This window comes from Zophobas morio, unplaced genomic scaffold (genome assembly GCF_036711695.1).
Source record: "Zophobas morio isolate AGI-343-1 ecotype UQ-CSIRO unplaced genomic scaffold, CSIRO_AGI_Zmor_V1 ptg000054l, whole genome shotgun sequence".
NCBI lineage: Eukaryota > Metazoa > Arthropoda > Insecta > Coleoptera > Tenebrionidae > Zophobas > Zophobas morio.
This window is the reverse complement of record NW_026972159.1, coordinates 1,823,268-1,850,075: the sequence shown is the minus strand read 5'-3', so window position 1 is coordinate 1,850,075 and position 26,808 is coordinate 1,823,268. Positions and strand designations below refer to the sequence as shown.

Sequence of the window (26,808 nt, the reverse complement as noted above, 5' to 3'; positions counted from 1 at the left end):
TGAGTTTCGAAAATGTCAAACTTTCTGCAAAATGTGAATTTTAAATCTGAATTTAAAAAAAAAGTCTAAAAATTGTGAAAAAATTCTGGAACGTAGATCTCGACATGCAGATTCCAACAATATAACGTGTTGATCGTCAAGGAGCAACATTTTCGAAAGACTCGTTACGAAATGCGAATTTTTGAAGATTTCCAAAAATTACGATATTACAACGGTCGATTCTGGAAAAACGGTTGCATTCATCAAAGAAACGATGCCAGAATTGAGTTCTAGGGCTCCAAATCAACAAGAAAATGTATTTAGATAAGTTTCGAAAATGTCAAAATTTGGCCGAAATTTGAAGAAGGGGGGACCATTGGAAAAATTTCACTTTTAAAAAAGTTGTCTAAAAATTATGAAAAAATTCAGGGACGTAGATCTCGACATGCGGATTCCAAAAATATAGCGTGTTGATGGTCAAAGAGCAACATTTTCGAAAGAATCCTTTCGGAATGCGAATATTTGAAGATTTCTAAAAATTTCGATATTTCAACGGTCGATTCTGGAAAAACGGTTGCAGGTATCAAAAAACCGAGGCCGGAATTGAGTTCTAGAGCTCGAAATCTACAAGAAAATGTATTTAGTTAAGTTTCGAAAATGTCAAAATTTGGCCGAAATTTGAAGAAGGGGGGACCATTGGAAAAATTTCACTTTTAAAAAAGTTGCCTAAAAATTATGAAAAAATTTAGGGACGTAGATCTCGACATGCAGATTCCAAAAATATAGCGTGTTGATGGTCAAAGAGCAACATTTTCGAAAGAATCGTTACGAAATGCGAATTTTTGAAGATTTCTAAAAATTTCGATATTTCAACGGTCGATTCTGGAAAAACGGTTGTAGGTATCAAAAAACCGGGGCCGGAATTGAGTTCTAGAGCTCGAAATCTACAAGAGAATGTGTTTAGTTAAGTTTCGAAAATGTCAAAATTTGGCCGAAATTTGAAGAAGGGGGGACCATTGGAAAAATTTCACTTTTAAAAAAATTGTCTAAAAATTATGAAAAAATTTAGAGACGTAGATCTCGACATGCAGATTCCAAAAACACAGCGTGTTGATGGTCAAAGAGCAACATTTTCGAAAGAATCGTTACGAAATGCGAATTTTTGAAGATTTCTAAAAATTTCGATATTTCAATGGTCGATTCTAGAAAAACGGTTGCAGGTATCAAAAAACCGAGGCCGGAATTGAGTTCTATCGCTCGAAATCCACAAGAAAATGTATTTAGTTAAGTTTCGAAAATGTCAAAATTTGGCCGAAATTTGAAGAAGCCCATTGGAAAAATTTCACTTTTAAAAAAGTTGTCTAAAAATTGTGAAAAAATTCAGGGATGTAGATCTCGAGATGCAGATTCCAAAAATATGGCGTGTTGATGGTCAAAGAGCAACATTTTCGAAATAATCGTTACGAAATGCGAATTTTTGAAGATTTCTAAAAATTTCGATATTTCAACGGTCGATTCTGGAAAAACGGTTGCAGGTATCAAAAAGCCGAGGCCGGAATTGAGCTCGAAATCCACAAGAAAATGTATTTAGTTAAGTTTCGAAAATGTCAAAATTTGGCCGAAACTTGAAGAAGGGGGGACCATTAGAAAAATTTCACTTTTAAAAAAGTTGTCTAAAAATTGTGAAAAAATTCACGGACGTAGATCTCGACATGCAGATTCCAAAAATATAGCGTGTTGATAGTCAAAGAGGAACATTTTCGAAAGAATCGCTACGAAATGCGCATTTTTGAAGATTTCTAAAAATTTCGATACTTCAAAGGTCGATTCTGGAAAAACGGTTCCAGTTATCAAAAAACCGAGGCCGGAATTGAGTTCCAGAGCTCGAAATCTACCAGAAAATGTATTTAGTTAAGTTTCGAAAATGTCAAAATTTGGCCGAAATTTGAAGAAGGGGGGACCATTGGAAAAATTTCACTTTTAAAAAAGTTGCCTAAAAATTATGAAAAAATTTAGGGACGTAGATCTCGACATGCAGATTCCAAAAATATAGCGTGTTGATGGTCAAAGAGCAACATTTTCGAAAGAATCGTTACGAAATGCGAATTTTTGAAGATTTCTAAAAATTTCGATATTTCAACGGTCGATTCTGGAAAAACGGTTGTAGGTATCAAAAAACCGGGGCCGGAATTGAGTTCTAGAGCTCGAAATCTACAAGAGAATGTGTTTAGTTAAGTTTCGAAAATGTCAAAATTTGGCCGAAATTTGAAGAAGGGGGAACCATTGCAAAAATTTCACTTTTAAAAAAATTGTCTAAAAATTATGAAAAAATTTAGAGACGTAGATCTCGACATGCAGATTCCAAAAACACAGCGTGTTGATGGTCAAAGAGCAACATTTTCGAAAGAATCGTTACGAAATGCGAATTTTTGAAGATTTCTAAAAATTTCGATATTTCAATGGTCGATTCTAGAAAAACGGTTGCAGGTATCAAAAAACCGAGGCCGGAATTGAGTTCTATCGCTCGAAATCCACAAGAAAATGTATTTAGTTAAGTTTCGAAAATGTCAAAATTTGGCCGAAATTTGAAGAAGACCATTGGAAAAATTTCACTTTTAAAAAAGTTGTCTAAAAATTGTGAAAAAATTCAGGGATGTAGATATCGAGATGCAGATTCCAAAAATATGGCGTGTTGATGGTCAAAGAGCAACATTTTCGAAATAATCGTTACGAAATGCGAATTTTTGAAGATTTCTAAAAATTTCGATATTTCAACGGTCGATTCTGGAAAAACGGTTGCAGGTATCAAAAAACCGAGGCCGGAATTGAGTTCTAGAGCTCGAAATCCACAAGAAAATGTATTTAGTTAAGTTTCGAAAATGTCAAAATTTGGCCGAAACTTGAAGAAGGGGGGACCATTAGAAAAATTTCACTTTTAAAAAAGTTGTCTAAAAATTGTGAAAAAATTCACGGACGTAGATCTCGACATGCAGATTCCAAAAATATAGCGTGTTGATAGTCAAAGAGGAACATTTTCGAAAGAATCGCTACGAAATGCGCATTTTTGAAGATTTCTAAAAATTTCGATACTTCAAAGGTCGATTCTGGAAAAACGGTTCCAGTTATCAAAAAACCGAGGCCGGAATTGAGTTCCAGAGCTCGAAATCTACCAGAAAATGTATTTAGTTAAGTTTCGAAAATGTCAAAATTTGGCCGAAATTTGAAGAAGGGGGGACCATTGGAAAAATTTCACTTTTAAAAAAGTTGTCTAAAAATTGTGAAAAAATTCAGGGCCGTAGATCTCGACATGCAGATTCCAAAAATATAGCGTGTTGATGGTCAAAGAGCAACATTTTCGAAAGCATCGTTACGAAATGCGAATTTTTGAAGATTTCTAAAAATTTCGATATTTCAACGGTCGATTCTGGAAAAACGGTTGCAGGTATCAAAAAACCGAGGCCAGACTTGAGTTCTAGAGCTCGAAATCTACAAGAAAATGTATTTCGTTAAGTTTCGAAAATGTCAAAATTTGGCCGAAATTTGAAGAAGGGGGGACCATTGGAAAAATTTCATTTTTAAAAAAGTTGTCAAAAAGTTGTGAAAAAATTCAGGGACGTAGATCTCGACATGCAGATTCCAAAAATATAGCGTGTTGATGGTCAAAGAGCAAGATTTTCGAAAGAATCGTTACGAAATGTGAATTTTTGAAGATTTCTAAAAATTTCGATATTTCAAAGGTCGATTCTGGAAAAAAGGTTGCAAGTATAAAAAAACCGAAGCCGGAATTGAGTTCTAGAGCTCGAAATCTACAAGAAAATGTATTTAGTTAAGTTTCGAAAATGTCAATATTTGGCCGAAATTTGAAGAAGGGGGGACCATTGGAAAAATTTCACTTTTAAAAAAGTTGTCCAAAAATTATGAAAAAATTCAGGGACGTAGATCTCGACATGCAGACTCCAAAAATATAGCGTGTTCATGGTCAAAGAGCAACATTTTCGAAAGAATCGTTACGAAATGCGAATTTTTGAAGATTTCTAAAAATTTCGATGTTTCAACGGTCGATTCTGGAAAAACGGTTGCAGGTATCAAAAAACCGAGGCCGGAATTGAGTTCTAGAGCTCGAAATCCACAAGAAAATGTATTTCGTTAAGTTTCGAAAATGTCAAAATTTGGCCGAAATTTGAAGAAGGGGGAACCATTGCAAAATTTTTACGTTTAAAAAAGTTGTCAAAAAGTTGTGAAAAAATTCAGGGACGTAGATCTCGACATGCAGATTCCAAAAATATAGCGTGTTGATGGTCAAAGAGCAACATTTTCGAAAGAATCGTTACGAAATGTGAATTTTTGAAGATTTCTAAAAATTTCGATATTTCAAAGGTCGATTCTGGAAAAAAGGTTGCAAGTATAAAAAAACCGAAACCGGAATTGAGTTCTAGAGCTCGAAATCTACAAGAAAATGTATTTAGTTAAGTTTCGAAAATGTCAAAATTTGGCCGAAATTTGAAGAAGGGGGGACCATTGGGAAAATTTCACTTTTAAAAAAGTTGTCTAAAAATTGTGAAAAAATTCAGGGCCGTAGATCTCGACATGCAGATTCCAAAAATATAGCGTGTTGATGGTCAAAGAGGAACATTTTCGAAAGAATCGTTACGAAATGCGAATTTTTGAAGATTTCTAAAAATTTCGTTTTTTCAACGGTCGATTCTGGAAAAACGGTTGCAGGTATCAAAAAACCGAGGCCGGAATTGAGTTCTAGAGCTCGAAATCCACAAGAAAATGTGTTTAGTTAAGTTTCGAAAATGTCAAAATTTGGCCGAAATTTGAAGAAGGGGGGACCATTGGAAAAATTTCACTGTTAAAAAAGTTGTCTAAAAATTGTGAAAAAATTCAGGGACGTAGATCTCGACATGCAGATTCCAAAAATATAGCGTGTTGATGGTCAAAGAGCAACATTTTCGAAAGAATCGTTACGAAATGCGAATTTTTGAAGATTTCTAAAAATTTCGATATTTCAACGGTCGATTCTGGAAAAACGGTTGCAGGTATCAAAAAACCGACGCCGGAATTGAGTTCTAGTGCTCGAAATCCACAAGAACATGTATTTAGTTAAGTTTCGAAAATGTCAAAATTTGGCCGAAATTTGAAGAAAATTCAGAGTGGTTTTGTGTGGCAAAAGTAAGCATTTGCATAGCTTTTGAAGGTGAGGAACGTGATCAGGGGATGCTGTAGAAGTGTTGTGTGCAAACAGTTTATGTGAAATCGAGAAGTGCCTTTTGTAAAAATTTTACCAACATTGCAGATCGAAAAATTGATGAAACGAGGAAAAGAAAAATCGAAGAACTGAGAAATTCAAGTCAAAAAAACTTCGGCAGTGTTATCTACGCCACTGGTTTTAACTTTATTGGGATTATCAGAATGCAAAAATCGTAAAAAAAAATATCACGTTTCGAAGAAGCAGAATTTCTTGGGCTGCCCTTCAGAGGACAGGGAAGTTCTGTCAAAAATAACCTTCGACCAATCTTTTATGACTTAAGACAAAACGCACTTTATTACACTTTCTTTTAATACGTCTCCGAAATGTTTAACCATTTCGAAAATTCGCGCCAAACGTCCACGTTGTCGGTTTGTTGAAACTTGTAGCGTTGCCCACCCTTCATTCTAGTGACTTTTCTCCTAATCTGGTAACATTGTCATCCTGATCTGGTAACCGACGCCGTCGCCATTTTGCAAAGTCATTTGTAGTTTATCGTTGTGTTGTCTTCTTCGTCGTCAGTTCGCCCATTTCCTGCCCATCAAGTGTCCCAGCGTCGCATCGTCCAGAAAGCTTCCACCGGATCACAATGGGTGACAGAGACTCTTCCGTCGAGAAAGACAGATCACGAGAACGTTCCCGCCGGGAGCGCCCCAGCCGCTTCTCGGAGGCCAGCCGGGAGCGCAGCCTGGACCGGGGCCGCGAAAGGGGCGGCATGAAGTCCTCGAACTGCAGAGTGTACGTATCCAATATTCCTTACGAGTATCGGTGGCAAGATCTCAAAGATCTCTTTCGGAGTCAAGTTGGGGACGTTCAGTTTGTCGAGTTGTTCGTTGACGAGAACGACAAGTCTCGAGGTTGCGGCATCGTCGAGTTTTCAGAGCCCCAGTCGGTCAAAAAGTGTCTGGAAGTCATGCAGCGGTTCGAGGTTAAGACGCGTAAGCTGATCATCAAGGAAGACAGCGGCAACATCCGTGATAAGCACGGCAACATCATCGGTGGATCGGGGAACAAAAGGGGCCGAGATGAGAATCGATACCGGGACGAACGGTACGATTCTCAGCAGAATTTGTCGAATCGATCAGGTGGTGATGGGGCTGACACTAAGTGGGGCAATACGTATGGGCTCAGTCCGCAGTTTTTAGAGTCGCTTCGCATTGACACGCCTCTCTGTAATCGAGTTTTTGTGGCCAACGTAAGTATTTTAAGTTTTCAGTTGAGTTGTTTGTTTTATTAATGCCAAGTGCTGGAGTGGAGGGGGGCGATTGGGGTGCATTAGGAGACACGTGGTATTAATAAAATTTCTTCTTTGATGGAAATAATGGAGAAGTTGTGAACCCTTTTTCGTGTTGGGGTCGACAGGTTGAAGTTATGGGGCTTGTGACGGTTTTTTTTATATCAGTAGTAATAAGGAATCGGAGATTGGTAGATCACAGGATAATTTTGTGCAGTCACACTTAAAATAACTTGATTTGTCATGGTCACGGATTTGTGGGGATTGTATTGTTGGTTGACTACACTACAATAGTTTGGTAATTTTTGTATGCTCTCAACTCAACTGTCTTTCTTTTTTCGTTTTTATTTATTTTTTTCATTGACATGCAGGTGGATTATATAAAAATAATTTAAAAAAAATTAGGAAAATGTGTGGCTATCTTTTTTTTAATTCTGACTGAAATAAGCAGTGGCGGCGTATTTGTTGTTCCAGAAGCAATTCATTGTATATGGGAGAATTCGCGGCTGTGTTGTCAAATTTACTGACCAATTCGTGTTAAAATTTGATTTTTTTATTTGAAAATTTCATAGTTAATCTTATTATTCCATAAATTTTCATAATTTTAAATTGAATTTTTTTCTGTTTTTTTTATCATGTTATATTTCAAAAACTATTCAAAATTTTGTCTTAGTTTTTTAACTGTAATTTCATGAAACACTACTGATTCCTAACTTGCTATATTAGTGTTTTTTTTCTTCTTGATGTTTCATTTCCTCGGTTTTCCAATTTTGCAATTTTTGAATTTCTTCATTTAATTTTCAATCTTTGATTTTTCATTTTCTCGGTAGTCCAATTTTGCAATTTTTGGATTTCTTCATTTAATTTTCAATATTTCGATTTTTCATTTTTTCGTGCTTGATTTCCAATTTTTAGATTTTTCAATTTTACAACTACAATTTTTCCATTTTTTTATTTGAAAAGTTGAAAAATTATGGAATTGTCAAAATTGTAAAATAGAAAAACTACAAGATTGAAAGAGAAATTGAAAAATGAAAAGTCGAAAAATTAAAAATCCAAAAAATGAAAAATCGAATAAATGAAGAAGGTTTAAAATCCAACTATTGAAAAATGGAAAATTTTTAAAATGTGTAAAACTGAAAAGTTGAAAAATTTACAAATTATAATAATTATATCGTTTAAAACTAGCAAATCAAAAATTAAAAAAACGGAAAATTGAAAAATCGAGAAACAAAAATCTAAAATTCAAAAAAAAGAAAAATTAGGAAATCAGAGTTTTTTAATCGTAATAACATCAAACACTCTTGATTCCTAACTTATACTTACTGTACTAGTGTTTTTTTTTTAATTTCTACAAAAAAATCTTTCTTTGTTACTTGCACAAAAGGTATTGAATAAATATTTTTAATAGTTTTCGAAATATGACGTGAGAAAAACCGATCTTGTCACAAGTTTTCGTTTGCTTTATTTTTTCAATGTTTCTTTCGATTTAATAATTTTTCAGTTTTTCAAATTTTCAATCTTTGATTTTTCATTTCCTCGGTTTTCCAATTTTGCAATTTTTGAATTTCATTATTTAGTTTTCAATTTTGCACTTACTCAATTTTTAATATTTCGATTTTTCAATATTACAACTTCAAAATTTTTCAATTTTTTTTATTCGAAAAGTTAAAAGTCGGAAAAGTAGAAAATCTGAAAATTGCAACTAGAATTACTGAAAAAACGAATTGGAAAACCCAATAATTGTAAAATCTAAAAATTATAGAATTGTCAAAATTATAAAATCGAAAAACGATCACATTTTGAAACAGAAATTCAAAAATGAAAGGACGAAAAATTAAAAATCGAAAAAATGGGAAATTGAATTGAAAATAAAAAAGGTTTAAAATCCAACTATTGAAAAATGGAAAAATTTAAAAACCGTAAAACTGAAAAGGTGAAAAATTTACAAATTATAATTATTATTACGTTTAAAACTAGCAAATCAAAAATTGAAAAATCGAGAAACAAAAATTTAAATTTGAAAAAAACGAAAATGTAAACAATTCAGCAATTAAAAAATCGAAAAATTGAAGAGTTTCACATTTTAAAAAAAACATCAGAATTTTTTAACCGTAATATCAGTGTTTTTTTTTTTTTTTAATTTGTACCAAAAAATCTTTGTTACTTGCACAAAAGGTATTGAATAAATATTTTTAACAGTTTTTGAAATATGACATGATAAAAACCAAAATAAGCGCAATTGGTTGGATTGCAGTTCAGGGGCTGGAGAAGTTCGAAAGACTCTTCGACCAATTTTTTAATTTTCATTTTCTCGATTGTGTCCAAGGTTTTCATTTTTTCATTTCCTTTATTTGTTCAATGTTCTGTCGATTTAATCATTTTTCAGTTTTTTAAATTTTCAATCTTTGGTTTTTCATTTCCTCGGTTTTCCAATTTTGCAATTTTTGAATTTCGGAATTTAATTTTTGAGCTTTTTAATTTGATTTTCAATATTTCGATTTTACAATACGAAATATTTGGTTTTTTGGATTTATACTTTTTCGATTTTTAAGTTTCTCACTTTTTAATCTTTCGATTTTTCAATTTTTCGTTCTTAATTTCCAATTCTTAGATTTTTAAAAGTTTTCATTTTTTACTTTTTCGTTTTTTCATTTTTAATTTTTCAATATTATACCATTACAATTTTTCCACTTTTGTTATTCGAAAAGTTGAAAAATTGGAAAATCAAAAAAAGCAAAAAATCGAAAAATTGCAAATCCAGTTACCGAAGAAACAAATTGGAAAACTTTATAATTGTAAAATTGATAAATTAAGGAACTTCAAAATTTGTAAAAATTGAAAAACTATGACATTGAAAGAGAAATTGAAAAATGAAAAGTCGAAAAATTAAAAATCGAAAAAATGAAAAATTGAATAAATGAAGGTTTAAAATCCAACTATTGAAAAAAATGGGAAAATTTAAAGTCGTAAAACTGAAAAGGTGAAAAATTTACAAATCATAATTATTTTTACGTTTAAAACTAGCAAATCAAAAATTGAAAAAAAACGAAAATGTAAAAAATCCAGGAATTAAAAAATCGAAAAATTGAAAAATTTCACATTGAAAAAAAAATGAAAATTTTGCACTTTTTTGATTTTTAAGTTTCTCAATTTTTAATCTTTTGATTTTTCAATTTTTCGTTCTCGATTTCCAATTTTTAGATTTTTCAAAGTTTTCATTTTATACTTTTTCGTTTTTTCACTTTTAATTTTTGAATATTACACCATTACAATTTTCCCATTTTTTATTGAAAAATTGGAAAATCAAAAAAGCAAAAAATCTAAAAATTGCAAATCGAATTACCGAAGAAACGAATTGGAAAACTTTATAATTGTAAAATCGAAAAATTAAGGAATTTCAAAATTGTAAAAATCGAAAAAATGAAAAATTGAATAAATGAAGAAGGTTTAAAATCCAACTAAATCATAATTATTATTACGTTTAAAACTAGTAAATCAAAAATTGAAAAAACGGAAAATTGAAAAATCGAGAAAGAAAAATCTAAAATTGAAAAAAACAAAAATGTAAAAAATCCAGCAATTAAAAAATCGAAAAATTGATAATTTTCACATTGAAAAAAAATGAGGAAATCAGAGTTTTTAACTGTAATATCAGTGTTTTTTTTTAATTTCTACCAAAAAACCTTTGTTACTTGCACAAAAGGTATTGAATAAATATTTTTGATAGATTTTGAAATATGACGTGATAAAAACCAAATTGGTTGGGTTGCAGTTCAGGGGCGAGGGAAGTTCTGTCGAAATACTCTTCGACCAGTTTTTTAATTTTCGTTTTCTCGATTTTGTCATAAGTTTCCGTTTTTTCGTTTCCTTTATTTTTTCAATGTTGCTGTCGATTTAATAATTTTTCAGTTTTTCAAATTTTCAGTCTTTGGCTTTTCATTTCCTCGGTTCTCCAATTTGGAATTTTTGAATTTCTTAATTTAATTTTTAATCTTTAGTTTTTCATTTTCGCGGTTTTCCAATTTTGCAATTTTTGAATTTCTTGATTTAATTTCTAATTTTTCGGTTTTGATTTCCAATTTTTCGTTTTTTCTTTTTTTATTTTTCAATTTTACAACTTTAAAATTTTTCAATTTTTTTTATTCGAAAAGTTAAAAAATCGAAAAATTGCAAATAGAATTACTGAAAAAACGAATTGGAAAACCCTAAAATTGTAAAATCTAAAAATTATGGAATTGTCAAAATTATAAAATCGAAAAACTATAACATTTTGAAAGAGAAATTCAAAAATGAAAAGACGAAAAATTAAAAATCGAAAAAATGAGAAATTGAATTGAAAATAAAAAAGGTTTAAAATCCAACTATTGAAAAATTTACAAATTATAATTATTATTACGTTTCAAACTAGCAAATCAAAAATTGAAAAATCGAGAAACAAAAATCTAAATTTGAAAAAAACGAAAATGTAAACAATTCAGCAATTAAAAAATCGAAAAATTGAAGAATTTCACATTAAAAAAAAATTGGAACATCAGAATTTTTAATCAAGAGTTTTTACCCGTAATGTCACCAAACACTACTGATTCCTAACTTTTTCTATGCTAGTTTTTTTTTTTTTTAATTTCTATCAAAAAAATCATTCTTTGTTACTACTCACTAAAATAAATTCACGCATTCCTTAATTTTTTGAGTTCCCCGTATAAGCAAATCAAAAACTATGAATGGAATGATAAATCACAAACACAGACCCATGATATTTTGGACATTTTTAGATAGGATTTATGCGCCAAAATTTTGAGCTGACGTCATCACATTTTTGGTGGGGAATATTAGACAAATTTTGGTTAGCGTTTTACCATCTACATGATATTCCTAATATAAATACAAAATTTGACAACAATTCACACATTTTCGGAAATTATCTGTGTAATAAAAATCCGGGACGGCAGACAGGCAGACAGATTCTACCATATAAAATGCATTGCTTACGGGTTTTGCACGCCGTCAACTCAAAACGGAACAAACTCAGGTTAGGTCAGATCAGATTGAGTCACGCAGCTTATTTTAGTTTGATTGACTGTTTTATTATAAATCATATTTATTATAATTATTATTGTGGACCATCAACATCAGTGAATTAAGTGACTTGGGCTATTTTACGTTGTAAGCGTAGCAAGCGGGGTTCTACTATTTTGCTTTTTGTGGAGGTGTGACAAGGCAAAATTAGATGTAGGGATTTAAAAGGATCTTCGCGTTTTGAGGCTGATTTTTGTTAAACTTTGACATAAGGAACGCAGTTAACTTTTAGGGGCTGAGAATATACTACTCCCTCTGTACTCTTTCTTTTCCTAGATATTGGAAACTTATGAGTTTATAATAAAAGGTAAAAACGGGGCAAACCAGTTGTATGCGTTTAGGACATGTTAAATGGAAACTCGGGCACCAGTTTTTAGTCTTTGATGGATTGCACAAATGGATTTAAATGTTTGTTCATCACTTGATTGTATATTTTGTCTTACACTTATCCTCTTCATTTTAAGAACACTAAAACGCCTCGACAGATTTTTTTAGATTTCAGCTCTCACCTTTTAAAACTGCGGAAAATTTACTAAATGAGAGAAAAGCGAAAGGAGTACATTTTTGAAAAAAGGAATTGAGGTTTTTTTGACAAAGGATCTTTTGCTTATTTCGTTGTATACCAGAAGAGCCACACCAAGAACCTAAATTTACTACTCTCATTCTTATGTCCTTATTCTCATTACGTACTTGTATATTTTTATAATTTTGGAAGGTCACAGTTCTAAACAAATTTTTCGGTGGTTATCTGATCATTCTAAACGTTTCAGTGGTTCATGATTTTAATTCCACAACATTATAGTTTAAAAGATGGTCAGCTAAGGTAGGGTCAGGTAGCGAATACTTGTCGTTGATTGAAAATATAAATTTAGTAACAGTGTGATCTTGAGGGCACAACCAAGCTCTAGATAGCCCGAGGAAATAATATTAGGAAGGAAAACAAATAGTTTTGCCCGTTGTAGCGTTTCTGGAGAGCCCCTTTTAAGTCCAGCCCTCGTTTCCTTTATCTCGTTCGCTCTCCGTTGTCCAAAGAACAAAGGGTTCACACCGCCATGTAACAACTCCTTGTAACAATTGTGTGTGTTGGTTGTTTTTCCAGTTGGAATATAACGTAGACAAGAAAAAACTCAAGGAAGTTTTCCGTTTGGCTGGCCGCATAATCCGTGTGGACCTGCACACGGACAAAGACGGTCGCAGCCGAGGTTTCGCAATCGTCGAATACGACCACCCCGTCGAAGCAGTACAGGCCATTTCTATGTTCCACAATCAGGTCTTAAACGACCGTCCCATGAGCGTTCGCATCGATCGCGCTAACGAGACCCTCAAGCTCCCGGAAGGCCTGAAAGGGATCGGCATGGGCCTGGGCACCAACGGCGAGCCCTTGCGCGACGTCGCCCGCAACCTGCCCTCCATCGTCAACAACAGCCAGCCCTCCAACCCCGGCGCCGGCATCCTGGGCGCCGTGCCCAACCAGGCCTTGCAGATGGCCAACGCGCTCAGCGGCCTGAACAGCGTCGTCAGCGGGTCGCCCTTCGGCAACCTGAGCACCAGCTCGTCGGTCCTCCAGGCCGCCAACCTCGCCGGCATGGGCGGGCTCGCCAGCAACCTGCTCAACAACGCGGATCTCTCGTTGGCCAGCAACCTCGTCTCGAACCCGTTGGTCCAGAACAGCTCGCAGCTGGCCGCGCTGGGCGGCTCGGGCGGCGGTTCAGGCAGCATGGGGCAAGGGCTCACCAGCAACAACTCCAACTCGCAGTCGTTTTCGCGGGAGAACAACTCGTTCAGCAGCCAGAACAGCAACTTCAACCAGAACCCGAGCTACAGCAGCGGCAGGGGATTCCAGAACTACGACTCGAAGGGGTCCTCAGGGGGAGGTTTCTCGTTCGGGGGCAACAATAGGGACGGGTACGGGTCGATGGGCGGCAACATGGGGAATATGGGAGGCGCCGGGTCGTTGTTGCGGAATCAGGGGTCTTCGGGCAATATGAAAGACGGCGGATTTTCCAGGAAGGTTTTAGTTACGAATGTAAGTAACAAAAGGGTGTTTGATTGGTCACGCTAGACTGACGGACGTTCCAGCTACCGGCTTCTGCGAGTTACAAAATGTTGAGCGAAAAATTCAACGAGTACGGGGACGTCCAACATCTGGAGGAGAAGGGAGCTGGCAGCATGCTTATCCTGTACGCGGCCGATTGGCAAGCCGAGAGGGCTATTAGTATCCTTTGTGGTTGAAGTTCTTCAAAAACCCTTTTGTTGGTTGTTGGTCTTTGCAAAGGTCTGTTTATTGGATTTTAGTCCGGTCAGAATAGGCTACCGTGCGTTTTGAGTAGGCGGAGATTTTTTTTTGGGCTAGTGTGAAACTGAGTTTTCGGGGTCACCGGAGCTGAGGTTGCAATTATTTTTCCATTTAGCTCTATAACCGTGAGTCTGGCACATTTTGCGAGGAGGATTTGAGTACAAAATTATTAATAATTTAATACATAATTTTATTAAAAATCGTTTTTTTTGCAGGACTTTGGTATTGTCCCCAAATTTTTAATTTTTTTCGTTCGTAACCTCTTCGTTATTAATATTACGCGGAAAAGTTGTTAATAAAACTTGTAGATAATGGTATTGCCAACAAAATTGCTTCTTACGAATTTTTCATCAGGCTTACGGTTCCGGAGATAAATAAAAAAAATGATTGTGCCCGATTGAAGTCCCGTTCCGAAAATCCCCCTCAGACAAATCGTGCCTATCCGAAAGGCGCGGTCTCGCGCCGGATTGACTGCCCTGCTTTTGGTTTCGTCTTGTTGGTGTCCCAGGTCTCTGCGACGACTCAGTCCAGAGTGGTCCGGAATCTCATAAGCAGACCTCAATCCTAGGATTGATCAAATTTCGTCCGCTGTTGCCCGTTGTCCTTAACTCTTTTCCAGAAAACTTGGATCGTGCTCGCATCGATGGAAGGACGATTGACGCACGTCTGTTTTATTAGGAGTTCGATCACCTCGTGGCAATTTATGTTTTAGGTTAGGATGGACGTTTCAGTTGCGTCATGAAGGTTTTCGTTTGACGATTCTGTATTCACAAAATCTGTGTTAGATTTAGACATTTCATTTCTATTTTTTAAATAAAGTGATAAAGTGGCCCTGAAGGCGTGTTTTTCTTTGTCCCGGCGTCATAGTTTGTTGTAGATTTGAGTTGACTTGACTTGACTTTCGAGGTGGAAGGATAAGGGTGCGGATTGATTCCAAGGTATGTAATGTGTCTTCTTTGTAATTATTGACGTACGATATTCAACAGGAAGGGTTGAAACGGTGTTTGACTTATTTGTTCGAGATATTTCATTTGTTAAAATAGCTGTATTTGTAAAATAACATAATTCTTCTATTTTTATAGCGAATGACATCGTGGAACCTCCAGGATTGTGGTTAACTCACGCGAAGTAGATGATTCTTTTGAAGGTAATCAAAAATTAGCTGATCAGTACATCAGTCCTACGTAATTAATTTTTTCTAGGGGATGGAATTGGATCCAGGATTGAGACGCGCATGGAATGTGACCCTCCAGGTTGTTGAAATCGGGCCCAGGATAAAATGAACTGTTTGAAGTTAGTAATGCAGAAAGAAACCTATGTAAATATTCTAACATATCTAATAAAAACTATTGTAGATGGCGCTTGCAGTCTTCAGCGAGACCGGAATCCTGACCTGTCCCTACCCCTATCTACTATTTTTGCATACTAATAAGATTTTACACCTAGAAGTTCAAGTCTGTTCGTTGATAAGCGGCGAACAGAGCAGTGGCGTAGCTAACTTCCACGTATACTTTGAAATTTGTCTTTTAGATGTTCCATCCATTTACAAGCCTCATCTAAAGTAATATTTGAACTCTGTAAAGTTTTTGAGACCAAATTAACATTTTCTAAAATTTTGAATTGAAATACTAATAGAGCAACAAATTCAAATGAATCCATTTTTTTACGAAGAGCTACAACTTCATCTATTTCACTTTTCTTTTTTGATGTTAAAATAATTTCAGCTCATAACTGTTGAGAGATTATATCTAATGGCAATTAGAGAATCAAATCTCGATGACCATCTGGTGGGGCATAACTTTTTTTAAGTTTTTTTTATAACACTTATCATTCTCTTTCATCTCAATGTTGTTGTTGTTGCCATCTCGGTAAACTCTCACTGAAATGGACGTATATAGCATTTATAAAATCATAAAATGCGGAAATTCCTGGTACATTCTTAACAGAATCAATAAGGACTAAATTGAGGTTATGTGTAGCGCAATGAACATATTCGGCGTAATGATGTTTCAAGTTCTTCATTTTTTTTTTTATACCATTTTCCCGATTTTTTAATTTTCATTTTCTGGATTTGATATCACAATTTTTTGTTTATTCAATTTTTCACATTTTCAATTCCTCGATTTTCCAATTTTCAATATTTAGATTTTACAATAATTTTCGTGTTTTCGACCGCAATTTTTCGATCTTAAAGTTTCTCAATTTTTAATCATTCGATTTTTGAATTTTCCGTTTCTTCAATTTCTCAAGTTTTTACATTTCTCGAAACCTTCATTTTATACTTTTGCGTTTTTTCATTTTGAGTTTTCAATTTTACAATTTTTCTATTTTATAACTTTTCCATTTTGTTTATTCGGAAAGTAGAAAATTCGAAAAATTGAAAAATCGGAAAATTAAAAAATTGGAAAAAATTGAAGAAACAAAAAACTGCAAAATCGATAAAACGGAAAATCGAATGGAATTTGTTTTTACGATTTTTTAACTTCGATTTTTTAAACTTTTTAATCTGTGTTTCAATTTTTCGATTTTTGGAATTTTCTGTTTCTCATATCTAGATTTATCGATTTTTTTGAGTTTTTCGATTTTTCCGTTTATCTTTTTTTTAAGTAAATATTTCAATTTTGAATTTTCCGATTTCGACCTATTTCGATTTCTCGATCTTTTGAAGTCTCAAGTTTTCGATTTCGATTTCTTGGTTTTTCGATTTTTCTAGTATACAGGGTGTTTCTTTTATTTGATACAACCCCTGTAACTTTTTTATTCTTGAAGATAAACCCGTAGTTCTTTAACCAAATTTGTATCATTCTCAAAGATTTATATGATGGTAAGCACACATTTTTATTATCACTGGCGGTAGAACCGCAAATGACGTCAACTTATTTTTTTTTTAATGGAACACTAGGTATATTTTTTCATAAATGGAAAGATTGATTTTTTCACTACAAAAAATCACAAGCAACCAATATTCTAAAATCAATAATAAAAAAGTTATTTAGTAAAATATCTCCAAAATTTTCCGTTTATTTCAAAATCTAGTTGCTTGAAAAATTGTTGTCATCACTAGATCTTTTAAAATGATACAAATTTGCTCAAAGAACTACAGATTTATCTTTAAAAATAAAAAATTTACAGGGGTTGTATCAAATAAAAGAAACACCCGGTATATTTTAAATTTTCGATTTTTAAAATTTTTCATTTTTCCCTTTTATAATCTTTATGTTTCGATTTCTCATATCTCAATTTTCCAATTTTAAAAATTTTTCGATTTCTCGATTTTTAAGTTTTCGCTATCTCAATTTTAAACATCGCAATTTTGGGAATTTTTCAATTTCTATATTTTTCAGATTTTCGATATTTTCATTTTCCCAATTTTGTAATTTTCATTTTCTTGATTTTATATCACAATTTTTCATTTTTCCATTATCTTTATTTTTTCAATGTTTCTTTGGATTTTATAATTTTTTGTTTATTCAATTTTTTACATTTTCAATCTTTGATTTTTTAAGTTCTTGATTTCCAATTTTTTTATATTTCGAAGCTTTCATTTTGTACTTTTTCAGTTTTACAATTTTTCTATTTTATAATTTTTCGATTTTGTTTATTCGAAAAGTTAAAAACTCGAAAAAATGAAAAATTGAAACAATGAAAAACTAAAAACCGAGAAACTTAAAAATCTAAAAAAAAATTAATGAATCGAAGAATGGGAAAGAAGAAAAACCATTCGAATTGAAAAATTGGAAAATCCAAAAATTCTAAAATCGAAAAATTATAGAATCTTGAAAATTGTAAAGTCCAAAAACTGTGACATTCAAACACCGAAAAATTGAAAAATTCCAAAAACGAAAAACTGAAAAAGTGAACAACTTTAAAAATTATAATTATTAGGAGTGTTACATAATTAAAATGAAAACTAGAAAAACTGCAAATGAAAAATTAAAAAAACGGAAAATTGAAAGCAGAAAACTGAAAAAATAAAGAAAATTAAAAACCCACAGGAAAAATTGCAAATCGAAAAATTGACGAAATTAAAAACTGTAAACTCGTGAAGTTTGCAAACTCTAAAATTTGAAACAACTAAAAGTTGGAAAATCAAAAACTGAAAAATCGAGAAATCGAAAATTTTCAAAAATCGAAATTTTGGAAAATCGAAAAACCGAGGAATTCAATCTGAAAAAAGATCGATAATTCAAGATGTTGAAAAATCTAAATATCTAAAATTTAAAAAAATTGAAAAATTACAATAACGAAAAATTTCACATTTAAAAAAACACAAAATCAAAAAGTCGAAAAATCGAGAAATTGAGAAATGGAACAATGAAAATTTAGAAAAACCAAAAATTGAAAAGCATAAAAAAATTAAAATCGGGTATTCGGAACGTAAAAAAAATAAAATCGAAAAATTTTAATTTTAAAAATTCGAAAACTTGAAAAAATGAAAAACCCAAAAATCGATTTCCGGTAAGTCGAAAAATCAAAATTTAAAAAGTTGAAAAAAGAAAATATCAAAAAACTGAAAAATATAGACATTCTCAAAATTGAAATGTTGAAAAATTGAGAAATCGAAAACTTGAAAAATCCAGAATCGAAAAAAAGAACGAAAAGTAAAAAAATTTTAAAATCGAAAAAACGAAAAATCGAAATGTAAGAAATCGAAAATTCCAAAATCGAAAAATTGGAATACACGTTAAAAAGGTTAAAATCGGGAGATCGAAGCATAACAAAACATAAAATCGAAAAATGGAGGATTTTAAAAATCTAAAAAAATTGAAGAAATAAAAAATTGAAAAATGGAAAAGCCGAGAAATCGAAATTAAAAAATTCAGACATCAAAAGATCCGAGAAATGGAGAAATCGAAATAGCCCGAAATCGAAAAACCGGAAAATTTAAAACTGAAATACATATTTAAACTAAAAAAAAAACGATAAATCAAAATATTCAAAATTCGAAAAATCTGAAATTTTAAATAAAAAAATTGGAGATATTGAAAAATCCCAAAATTGGAACAACGAAAACTTGAGAAATCGAAAAACTGAAAAATCGATAAATTGGAAAGAGGAAAAATCGAAAAATCAAAGAATTGATTAATAGAGAAATTGAGAAATGTAAAAATTATTTTTTTTTTAAATTGCAAAAATTGTAAAACTGAAATATCGAAAAATTAAGTAAACTAAAAATCGAGAAATCAAGAAATCGAAAAATTGTAATTCAATTTTGTTTTGTTTTTCCACAAAAATTTCGATGTCGAAGATAAAAATTCAACACGGATTCACAGACCATAGGTACACTGTTACTTTTTTTTTAATTTATATAACATTTATTTGACAAAATTGTAGAACTGAAGAAACGAAAAATAGAAACATTGAAAAACTAGAAATCGAGAAGAAATTAATGAATCAAAGAACGAATTAAATCGAAAAATGTTCGTAAAGTCCAAAAACTAACATTCAAAGATCGAAAAATTAAAAAAATCCAAAAACGAAAAAGTGAACAACTCTAATAAAAATTATAATTATTATTACATATCTAAAATGAAAATGAGAAAACCTGTAAATCAAAAATTGAAGAAACGAAAAATTGAAAACAAGAAAAATTGAAAAATCCAAAAACTGAAAAATTTCAAATTGAGAAAAAGAAAAAATATAAAAACTTGTTCCTCGCGCGTTAAAATATCTCGATTATTAATCACCTTTATTAACAAACTTGTTCGTTAAATAGCTATTAATTTACCTGATCTCATTTTCAATTCCAATGAAAACCCACTTATTTAAAAAATGCACATTTTAAAACAATATATTGGTAACGTTACGGTCTGCGCCCCCCGCATTGCGGGATCTGCGGGGGTGCTATTTACGCCACTGGAACAGAGCCTTTTAAGGACGATTGACAACTTGTAGACTAAAATTTTATTAGTATGCAAAAATAGTGCGGTGCTACGCAACTAAGTTGGCCATGAAACTAGCAACACATGATTTGTAAATTCATTTATATCGGTATGCAACCAACAATACACCAGTTGCTCCACCCGACATCTACTGTCCGTTCGCGAATTAAGCGCCCGTTTATCGTGACGGTGCTCTAATGGCCACCGCGCCAACTACCTCCCAAAGAAGAATTCTATTTTTAACTGTCACAGGAACAGCTGGCCTTCGACGAGATTTTATTTTCCATCACGAACTCGTGCAAAGCAAAATAACAGTTGTCCATGGCAGTCGTCTATCAGCTGCTGAGTAGTGATGCAAAGAGGGAATGGCTCCTTCGCTATTAGTTAACTGAAAGACAACGAATTTTCGCGAGATTTCGACTTTGTTTTGTGAGAAGTGCACTCGAACGAAAATGGATTACAAAAGCGTAGTTTATAACGCAGCTAGAGATGGAAATTTGAATAGATTAAAGGTAAGGATTTGGGTTTTGTTGTGGCTTATGGGAATCTGGGTTTGTTGACTGATATGTAGGCCGATGGAGCACAAAGGGGTTGTCGGAAACATTTCGACCAGTCTTTATTTCATTGTCGGCGATTAATTGCCGATTGTGGGGCCAACCGGGCGATAATCGTCAAGCGATTGTTTTTATTTTGGCGATGAAAAAAATCGTTTTTAATAAAATTCTGAGTGAATTTATTATTATTATTATTAAAGGACACGTGTATTATTTTATTTTATTTTAGTTTATTTAATTTTATTTTAGAAGTCATGACCACGGGATATTTTTAGGAGATAACTGACACTATAAATATAATTAGTGCCTAATAAAATTGATCATTATTTTCTTTGTGGTTTAGATTTCATGTGGGTTTTAGTGTTCACCCAAAAGTGCAAAAATCGAGGATTTGGGTCATTTCGACACAATTCGGAACGTTAGTTACTGTTTATTGTTACCGTTTTCCGGATGGTATTACAAGATTAAAGTAAACAATTGGAACTGGAACAAAGACATGGGTTGCATTCAAAATATGGGTGCTTCGATACGTATCAGTGTTAAGAATGTTTATTTAGTGGTTAACCACGCTTATTAAATTTTACCGCAAGAGTGTTATCATCCTGCCACTTATTACGACAATTTGATAAGAAAATGCAGTCATAGTTTCTTCAGAAATTGATAAAATGAGAAAATGATAACGATGAAATTATTTTGTGATAGAGATCAAACTGGTTCAACACCCTTCGACAACAATATCAACAACTCGTAAAAAATTACTTGTGTCGGTTGTCAAAATTTGAAAATGGTGTGCCCTGATTCAGCCTGTTTTACACGATATCGCATTAGAAATTTCGAATTATTTGAAATGAGTGGTTTTGTTAAGTAATTTGACAGAAAGAGCGAGAAGATCGGTGTGAAAGTTGGCGGTGAATGGTTTAGCTTTAAATTTTAAAAAACCAGTGAATTTTAACGGTGTGAAACAGCTGATTGGCTATTTAATATCATAGATTAATACAGATACGACATGCAGGCTGATTTTGCAAATTTTTGACATCTTATTGACATTGGAGTCCTCAAGCGCCAAATTTAAATAGTCTATGCCAATAAAAAAACTTGTTTCACTACAACTCGTCGCCTGAGAACTTGTTTGATCTACAGACCAGAGCGCGCTCAGGCCAATGTCGACTCTAAGCGATTTGGTTGGTTTGGACTATAATTTTTGCGGGAAATTGTTGTTTGGTCGGGTTTTATAACTACTAAGTGAATATTTTTGGTACATATTTTGTTTAACTAAGAATTAATTATTTATGTTTTATACTAGCAAAACTTAAACTAAGAATCTTGTTGAAATCGTAATAACCCAATGGATTTTTTTCGGGAAAATGTTTTGGAAACACTGTGTTCTATTTTGTATGAAGTTTTAAATGTTTTTAGTGACAATTTTTGTGGTTGTTTTCGATACACTGCATGATATGAACAGTGAGAAACAAAATGAAAAATTAAAATAATCGAAAAATGAAACATCAGAAAATCGAAAAAATGTAAAATTCGAAAATCTAAAATTTACAAATCGAATAACGAAAAACCCAGAAATCGAAAAATCAAAAGATCAAGAAATCATGGAACAATATCGAAAAATCCAAATCTCGATAAATCGAGAAATCAAAAAACTTAAAAATTCGGAAAATTGAAAAATTGAGTGATTGAAAGGTCAAAAGAACGAAAAATCGAAAAATAGAGAAATCGACAAATAAAAAGATAAAAGTTGAAAAATTGGAAAAGCGGAAAAATCAAAAAACGAAAAAAATGGAAAAGCTGAGAAACCGAGATAGGCCAAAATAAAAAATTGAAAAACTTATAAATCGAAAACCTGAACAATCAAATCCCGATAAATTGGGAATGAAAAATTAACACATCGAAAAATTGAAAAGCAGAAAGAACATCTAAAACCAGGAAGTCGAAAAATCGAAAGATTAGGAAATATTGAAAAATTAAAATATCAAAAGATTGAAAAATCTAAAATTTAAAAATCCAAAAGTTGAAAGATCGTAAATGTAAAAAGTCAAAAATTGAAAAGCAGAAGAATTGAAATATTGAAAAATTCTAAAACTGAAATATCTAAAAACTGAAAAATCAAAAAATTAAAAAAGTGAATTCGAAAAATATAAAAATCAAAAACTTGAAAAATCAAAAAATTAAAGAATTGAAGAACAGGAAAATCGAAACACTCGAAGGTCAAGAAATGAGAAAATCAAAACATCGATTAATTGAAAAATCGAAAAATTGAGAATTTATAAAAGTCAAATTTGAAAAATTAAAAAATCGAAAATTTGACAAACAGAAAATCTAAAACCGGGAGGTCGAAAAACCAAAAGATTAAGAAATCGAAACATTTGAGAAATTCGAAAACTTGAAAAATTGAAATATTGAAGAACTGAAATGAAAAATCGAAAAAGTAAAAAAATCGACACGTCGAAAAATCCAGTAGTCAAAAATCGAAAAACTGAAAAATGGAAAACCTGAAAAATCCGAAAACTGAAATATCCAAAAACTGAGAACCTAAAAAGTCGAAAAATTATGCAATCGAGAAATCCAAAAAGTGAAGTCGAAAAATCGAAACGTTAAAAAAACTAAAAAATGAAAAATCAAAAACCTGAAAAATCGAAAAATCAAAGAATTGAACAGGAAAATCCAGACACTCGAAGGTCAAGAAATGGGAAAATATAAACATCGAGTTTATAAAAGTCAAATTTGAAAAATTAAAAAATCTAAAACCGGGAAGTCGAAAAACCAAAAGATTAAGAAATCGAAACATTTGAAAAATTCGAAAACTTGAAAAATTGAAATATCGAAGAACTGAAATGAAAAATAGCGAAATCGAAAAATCTAAAATTTAAAAATCAAAAAATTGAAAAATCGAACAAACAAAAAAATCGACACATCGAAAAATCCAGAAGTCAAAAATCGAAAAATCGAAGAATCCAAATATCGAAAAATCCCAAAACTGAAATCGAAAAACTGAAAAATGGAAAACCCGAAAAATCCGAAAACTGAAATATCCAAAAACTGAGAACCTAAAAGTCGAAAAATTGAGCAATCGAAAAATCCAAAAAGTGAAGTCGAAAAATCGGAACCTTAAAAAAACTAAAAAACGAAAAATCAAAAACCTACAAAATCGTAATATTAAAGAATTGAAGAACAAGAATATTGAAACCCTCGAAAGTCGATTAATTGAAAAATCGAAAATTTGAAAAAACGACAATTGAAAAATAGGAAATCTAAAACCGGGAAGTCGAAAAATCGATAGATTAAGAAATCAAAACATTTGAAAAATCCGAAAACTTGAAAAACTGAAATATCGAGAAACTAAAATGAAAAATCGAGAAATCAAAGTATCTAAAATTTTAAATGTTGAAAAATTAAAATATCAAAAAACTGAAAAATCTAAAATTTAAAAATCGAAAAATTGAAAAAACGACAATTGAAAAACAGAAAATCTAAAACCGGGAAGTCGAAAAATTGAAATATGGAAGAGCTGAAATGAAAAATCGACAAAATCGAAAAATCTAAAATTTAAATATTGAAAAACTAAAATACCAAAAAATTGAGAAATCTAAAATTTAAAAATCCAAAAAGTAAAAAGTCGACACATCGAAAAATCCAGAAGTCAAAAATGTAAAAGTCGAAGAACAGAAATATTGAAAAATCCCAAAACTGAAATATCCAAAAACTGAGAATCCAAAGAATTGAAAAATTGAGAAATCGAAAAATCAAAAAAGTGAAGTTGAAAAATCGGAACCATAAAAAACTAAAAAACGAAAAATCAAAAACCTGCAAAATCGTAATATTAAAGAATTGAAGAACAAGAATATCGAAACCCTCGAAAGTCGATTAATTGAAAAATCGAAAATTTGGAAAAACGACAATTGAAAAACAGGAAATCTAAAACCGGGAAGTCGAAAAATCGATAGATTAAGAAATCAAAACATTTGAAAAATCCGAAAACTTGACAAACTGAAATATCGAGAAACTAAAATGAAAAATCCAGAAATCGAAGAATCTAAAATTTTAAATGTTGAAAAATTAAAATATCAAAAAACTGAAAAATCTAAAATTTAAAAATCGAAAAATTGAAAAAACGACAATTGAAAAACAGGAAATCTAAAACCGGGAAGTCGAAAAATCAAAAAAGTGAAGTTGAAATATCGGAACCATAAAAAAACTAAAAAACGAAAAATCAAAACCCTGCAAAATAGTAATATTAAAGAATTGAAGAACAAGAATATCGAAACCCTCGAAAGTTGATTAATTGAAAAATCGAAAATTTGAAAAAACGACAATTGAAAAACAGGAAATCTAAAACCGGGAAGTCGAAAAATCGATAGATCAAGAAATCAAAATATTTGAAAAATCCGAAAACTTGAAAAACTGAAATATCGAGAAACTAAAATGAAAAATCGAGAAATCGAAGAATCTAAAATTTTAAATGTTGAAAAATTAAAATATCAAAAAACTGAAAAATCTAAAATTTAAAAATCGAAAAATTGAAAAAACGACAATTGAAAAACAGAAAATCTAAAACCGGGAAGTCGAAAAATTGAAATATGGAAGACCCGTAATGAAAAATCGACAAAATCGAAAAATCTAAAATTTAAATATTGAAAAACTAAAATACCAAAAAATTGAGAAATCTAAAATTTAAAAATCCAAAAAGTAAAAAGTCGACACGTCGAAAAATCCAGAAGTCAAAAATGGAAAAGTCGAAGAACAGAAATATTGAAAAATCCCAAAACTGAAATATCGACAAACTGAAATATCAAAAAACTGAGAATCCAAAGAATCGAAAAATTCAGAAATCGAAAAATCAAAAAAGTGAAGTTGAAAAAACCTGAAAAAATTGAAAAATTGAAAACCAAAAACCTGAAAAATCAATTAATTGAAAAATCGACAAATATAGAGTTTATAAAAGTCAAAAATTGAAAAATCGAAATATTTAAAAATTGTAAAATCCAAAAATTGAATAATAAATAGGAGTAAACTGAAAAGTCCCCAAACTAAAATTTCGAAAAACTGAGAATTCGAAAGTTGAAACATAACAGCAAGAAATTATGATCGAAACCGGTTAGGATGTGTATCAGATCACGGATCGTGGCTTATAAATCAAATCGTTTCCGAACGCTTAGAGTCGACATTGGCCTGAGTGCGCTCTGGTCTGTAGATCAAACAAGTTCTCAGACGACGAACTGTAAATCGTGTGACCTGAATTAAAGTGACGGAAACAGTAAGCAGTTTGTAATATTCTGGTGTGTCAATTTGTCGAAAGTAAAACGCGTCGTAAAAAATATTATGACATTTTTTCTAGTTAATTTTGTTCCTGTTGCCAACATTTTTAATTTAAACTATGACGCTTCTCTATGTTTTCTGATAATATTAAGAAAATTATTCTGGCAACACAAACGCGTTGTTCAGTTTGACGGTTACGCTCAATTGTCAATCCAATAAACTAGCAAATAACTGTATTGCCAACATCGCTATTTTAAAAATAAATTTCATGGCCTACTAGACGACGTTTTTCGATCACGTGTAAAAATGGTTTTAAAAATGTACGGATTTTTTTGAAACTCGATGACACCAATATTGAGTTATTGAAAAACTTCATGACCTCATCTAAACCTCATGTAAAGGTTGCGCCAGTGATTGTTTAATGTTACCCAGAATCTCAAAGTATTAATGTGTTTATCCCCTCTTGAAAGTCCATGACGTCATCTGAAATCACTTGTCTCTAAACGATAGCCTGTTTGTAAAAACAAACCTGGGAATTTGTTCTAATCGCCTCGATAACGTTGTTTGTTTTCGAGCAAAATCCCAGTGCCCAAAGCGCTACTAAAAACAGTCTTAAGGAAGTCTACTTTCATGCCAATCACGTAATTTCCAGATCTTTTGCATAATATCGCGTCTGATATTTCTACAGGTTTCTAAAACTAGGAGAGGCACAAACAAGTTAAGATAACTCAGTTGCAACACAATCAGTTCAAAGAAACGTTTTTTATTTTTTACCCAAATGGGTTACGTTGGGTACGGTTCAAGGTCAACCGAAATACTCTCCAGCGCAGCAAATTTCGAAATTATGTAAATTAAATTCTACATGTACGGAATATTCTCGGAATCGTCGCCAATATCAAAATCAACCGATTAAGAAGAAGAAAAACAAGATAACACTGGATTTTACTTTGTAATTAAAACGAGTGTATTTTTAACCGATTTCGTACCTAGTTGCGAGTTCATTTGTTCTAACGAGGCGACCAAATTATAAGAAATTGCCACTAAGAAAACAAATCGGGCTGAGGGAGTCTCGTACCAAATAAAGAACAGCTCGAAAATGAAGCCAACGCGCAGTTTTTCATCCAGTCGGATGTGGTAATTTTAGAATAACCCGAAAACTGATTTCAAGTAGGCAAGAGTGAAATTTATTTTAGTTTGAAGAAATTTCGATAATGCGTAAACATACTTAGGCCTTGTTTAGTTTTACGACCTGAGTGTTGAATGCACCT

The 26,808-nt window shown here is 32.0% G+C and overlaps 2 protein-coding genes across 4 annotated transcripts in view; both read left to right on the top strand.

Moving 5' to 3' along the window:
* Positions 1-5,662: 5,662 nt before the first annotated feature.
* Rump (rumpelstiltskin) lies at positions 5,663-14,676 on the top strand. Its single transcript, XM_064074497.1, has 4 exons — positions 5,663-6,425; positions 12,643-13,569; positions 13,623-13,758; positions 14,459-14,676. The coding sequence occupies exons 1-4, from the start codon at positions 5,820-5,822 to the stop codon at positions 14,515-14,517; spliced, it is 1,728 nt and encodes a 575-aa protein (XP_063930567.1). The 5' UTR covers positions 5,663-5,819; the 3' UTR covers positions 14,518-14,676.
* A 4,890-nt stretch (positions 14,677-19,566) lies between these two features.
* Positions 19,567-26,808, top strand: part of LOC135142818 (protein fem-1 homolog CG6966) — a 64,120-nt gene continuing 56,878 nt past the window's right edge. For all 3 annotated transcript variants that reach the window (XR_010282632.1, XR_010282633.1, XM_064074579.1), the window contains exon 1: positions 19,567-20,233. Coding sequence is in view for 1 of the 3 variants with exons in the window: in XM_064074579.1 (XP_063930649.1) it covers positions 20,174-20,233 (60 nt within the window). In the remaining 2 variants the exon portion in view is untranslated. The remainder of the gene's footprint in view (positions 20,234-26,808) is intronic.

What these genes read in the sequence shown, in the direction of transcription:
- Rump (XM_064074497.1), top strand. Translation starts at nt 5,820, where the DNA reads ATGGGTGACAGAGACTCTTCCGTCGAGAAAGACAGATCACGAGAACGT. An exon ending in ATCGAGTTTTTGTGGCCAAC is followed by an intron (nt 6,426 to 12,642) that starts GTAAGTATTTTA and finishes TTGTTTTTCCAG; the next exon opens with TTGGAATATAACGTAGACAA. An exon ending in GCAAGCCGAGAGGGCTATTA is followed by an intron (nt 13,759 to 14,458) that starts GTATCCTTTGTG and finishes ACTCTTTTCCAG; the next exon opens with AAAACTTGGATCGTGCTCGC.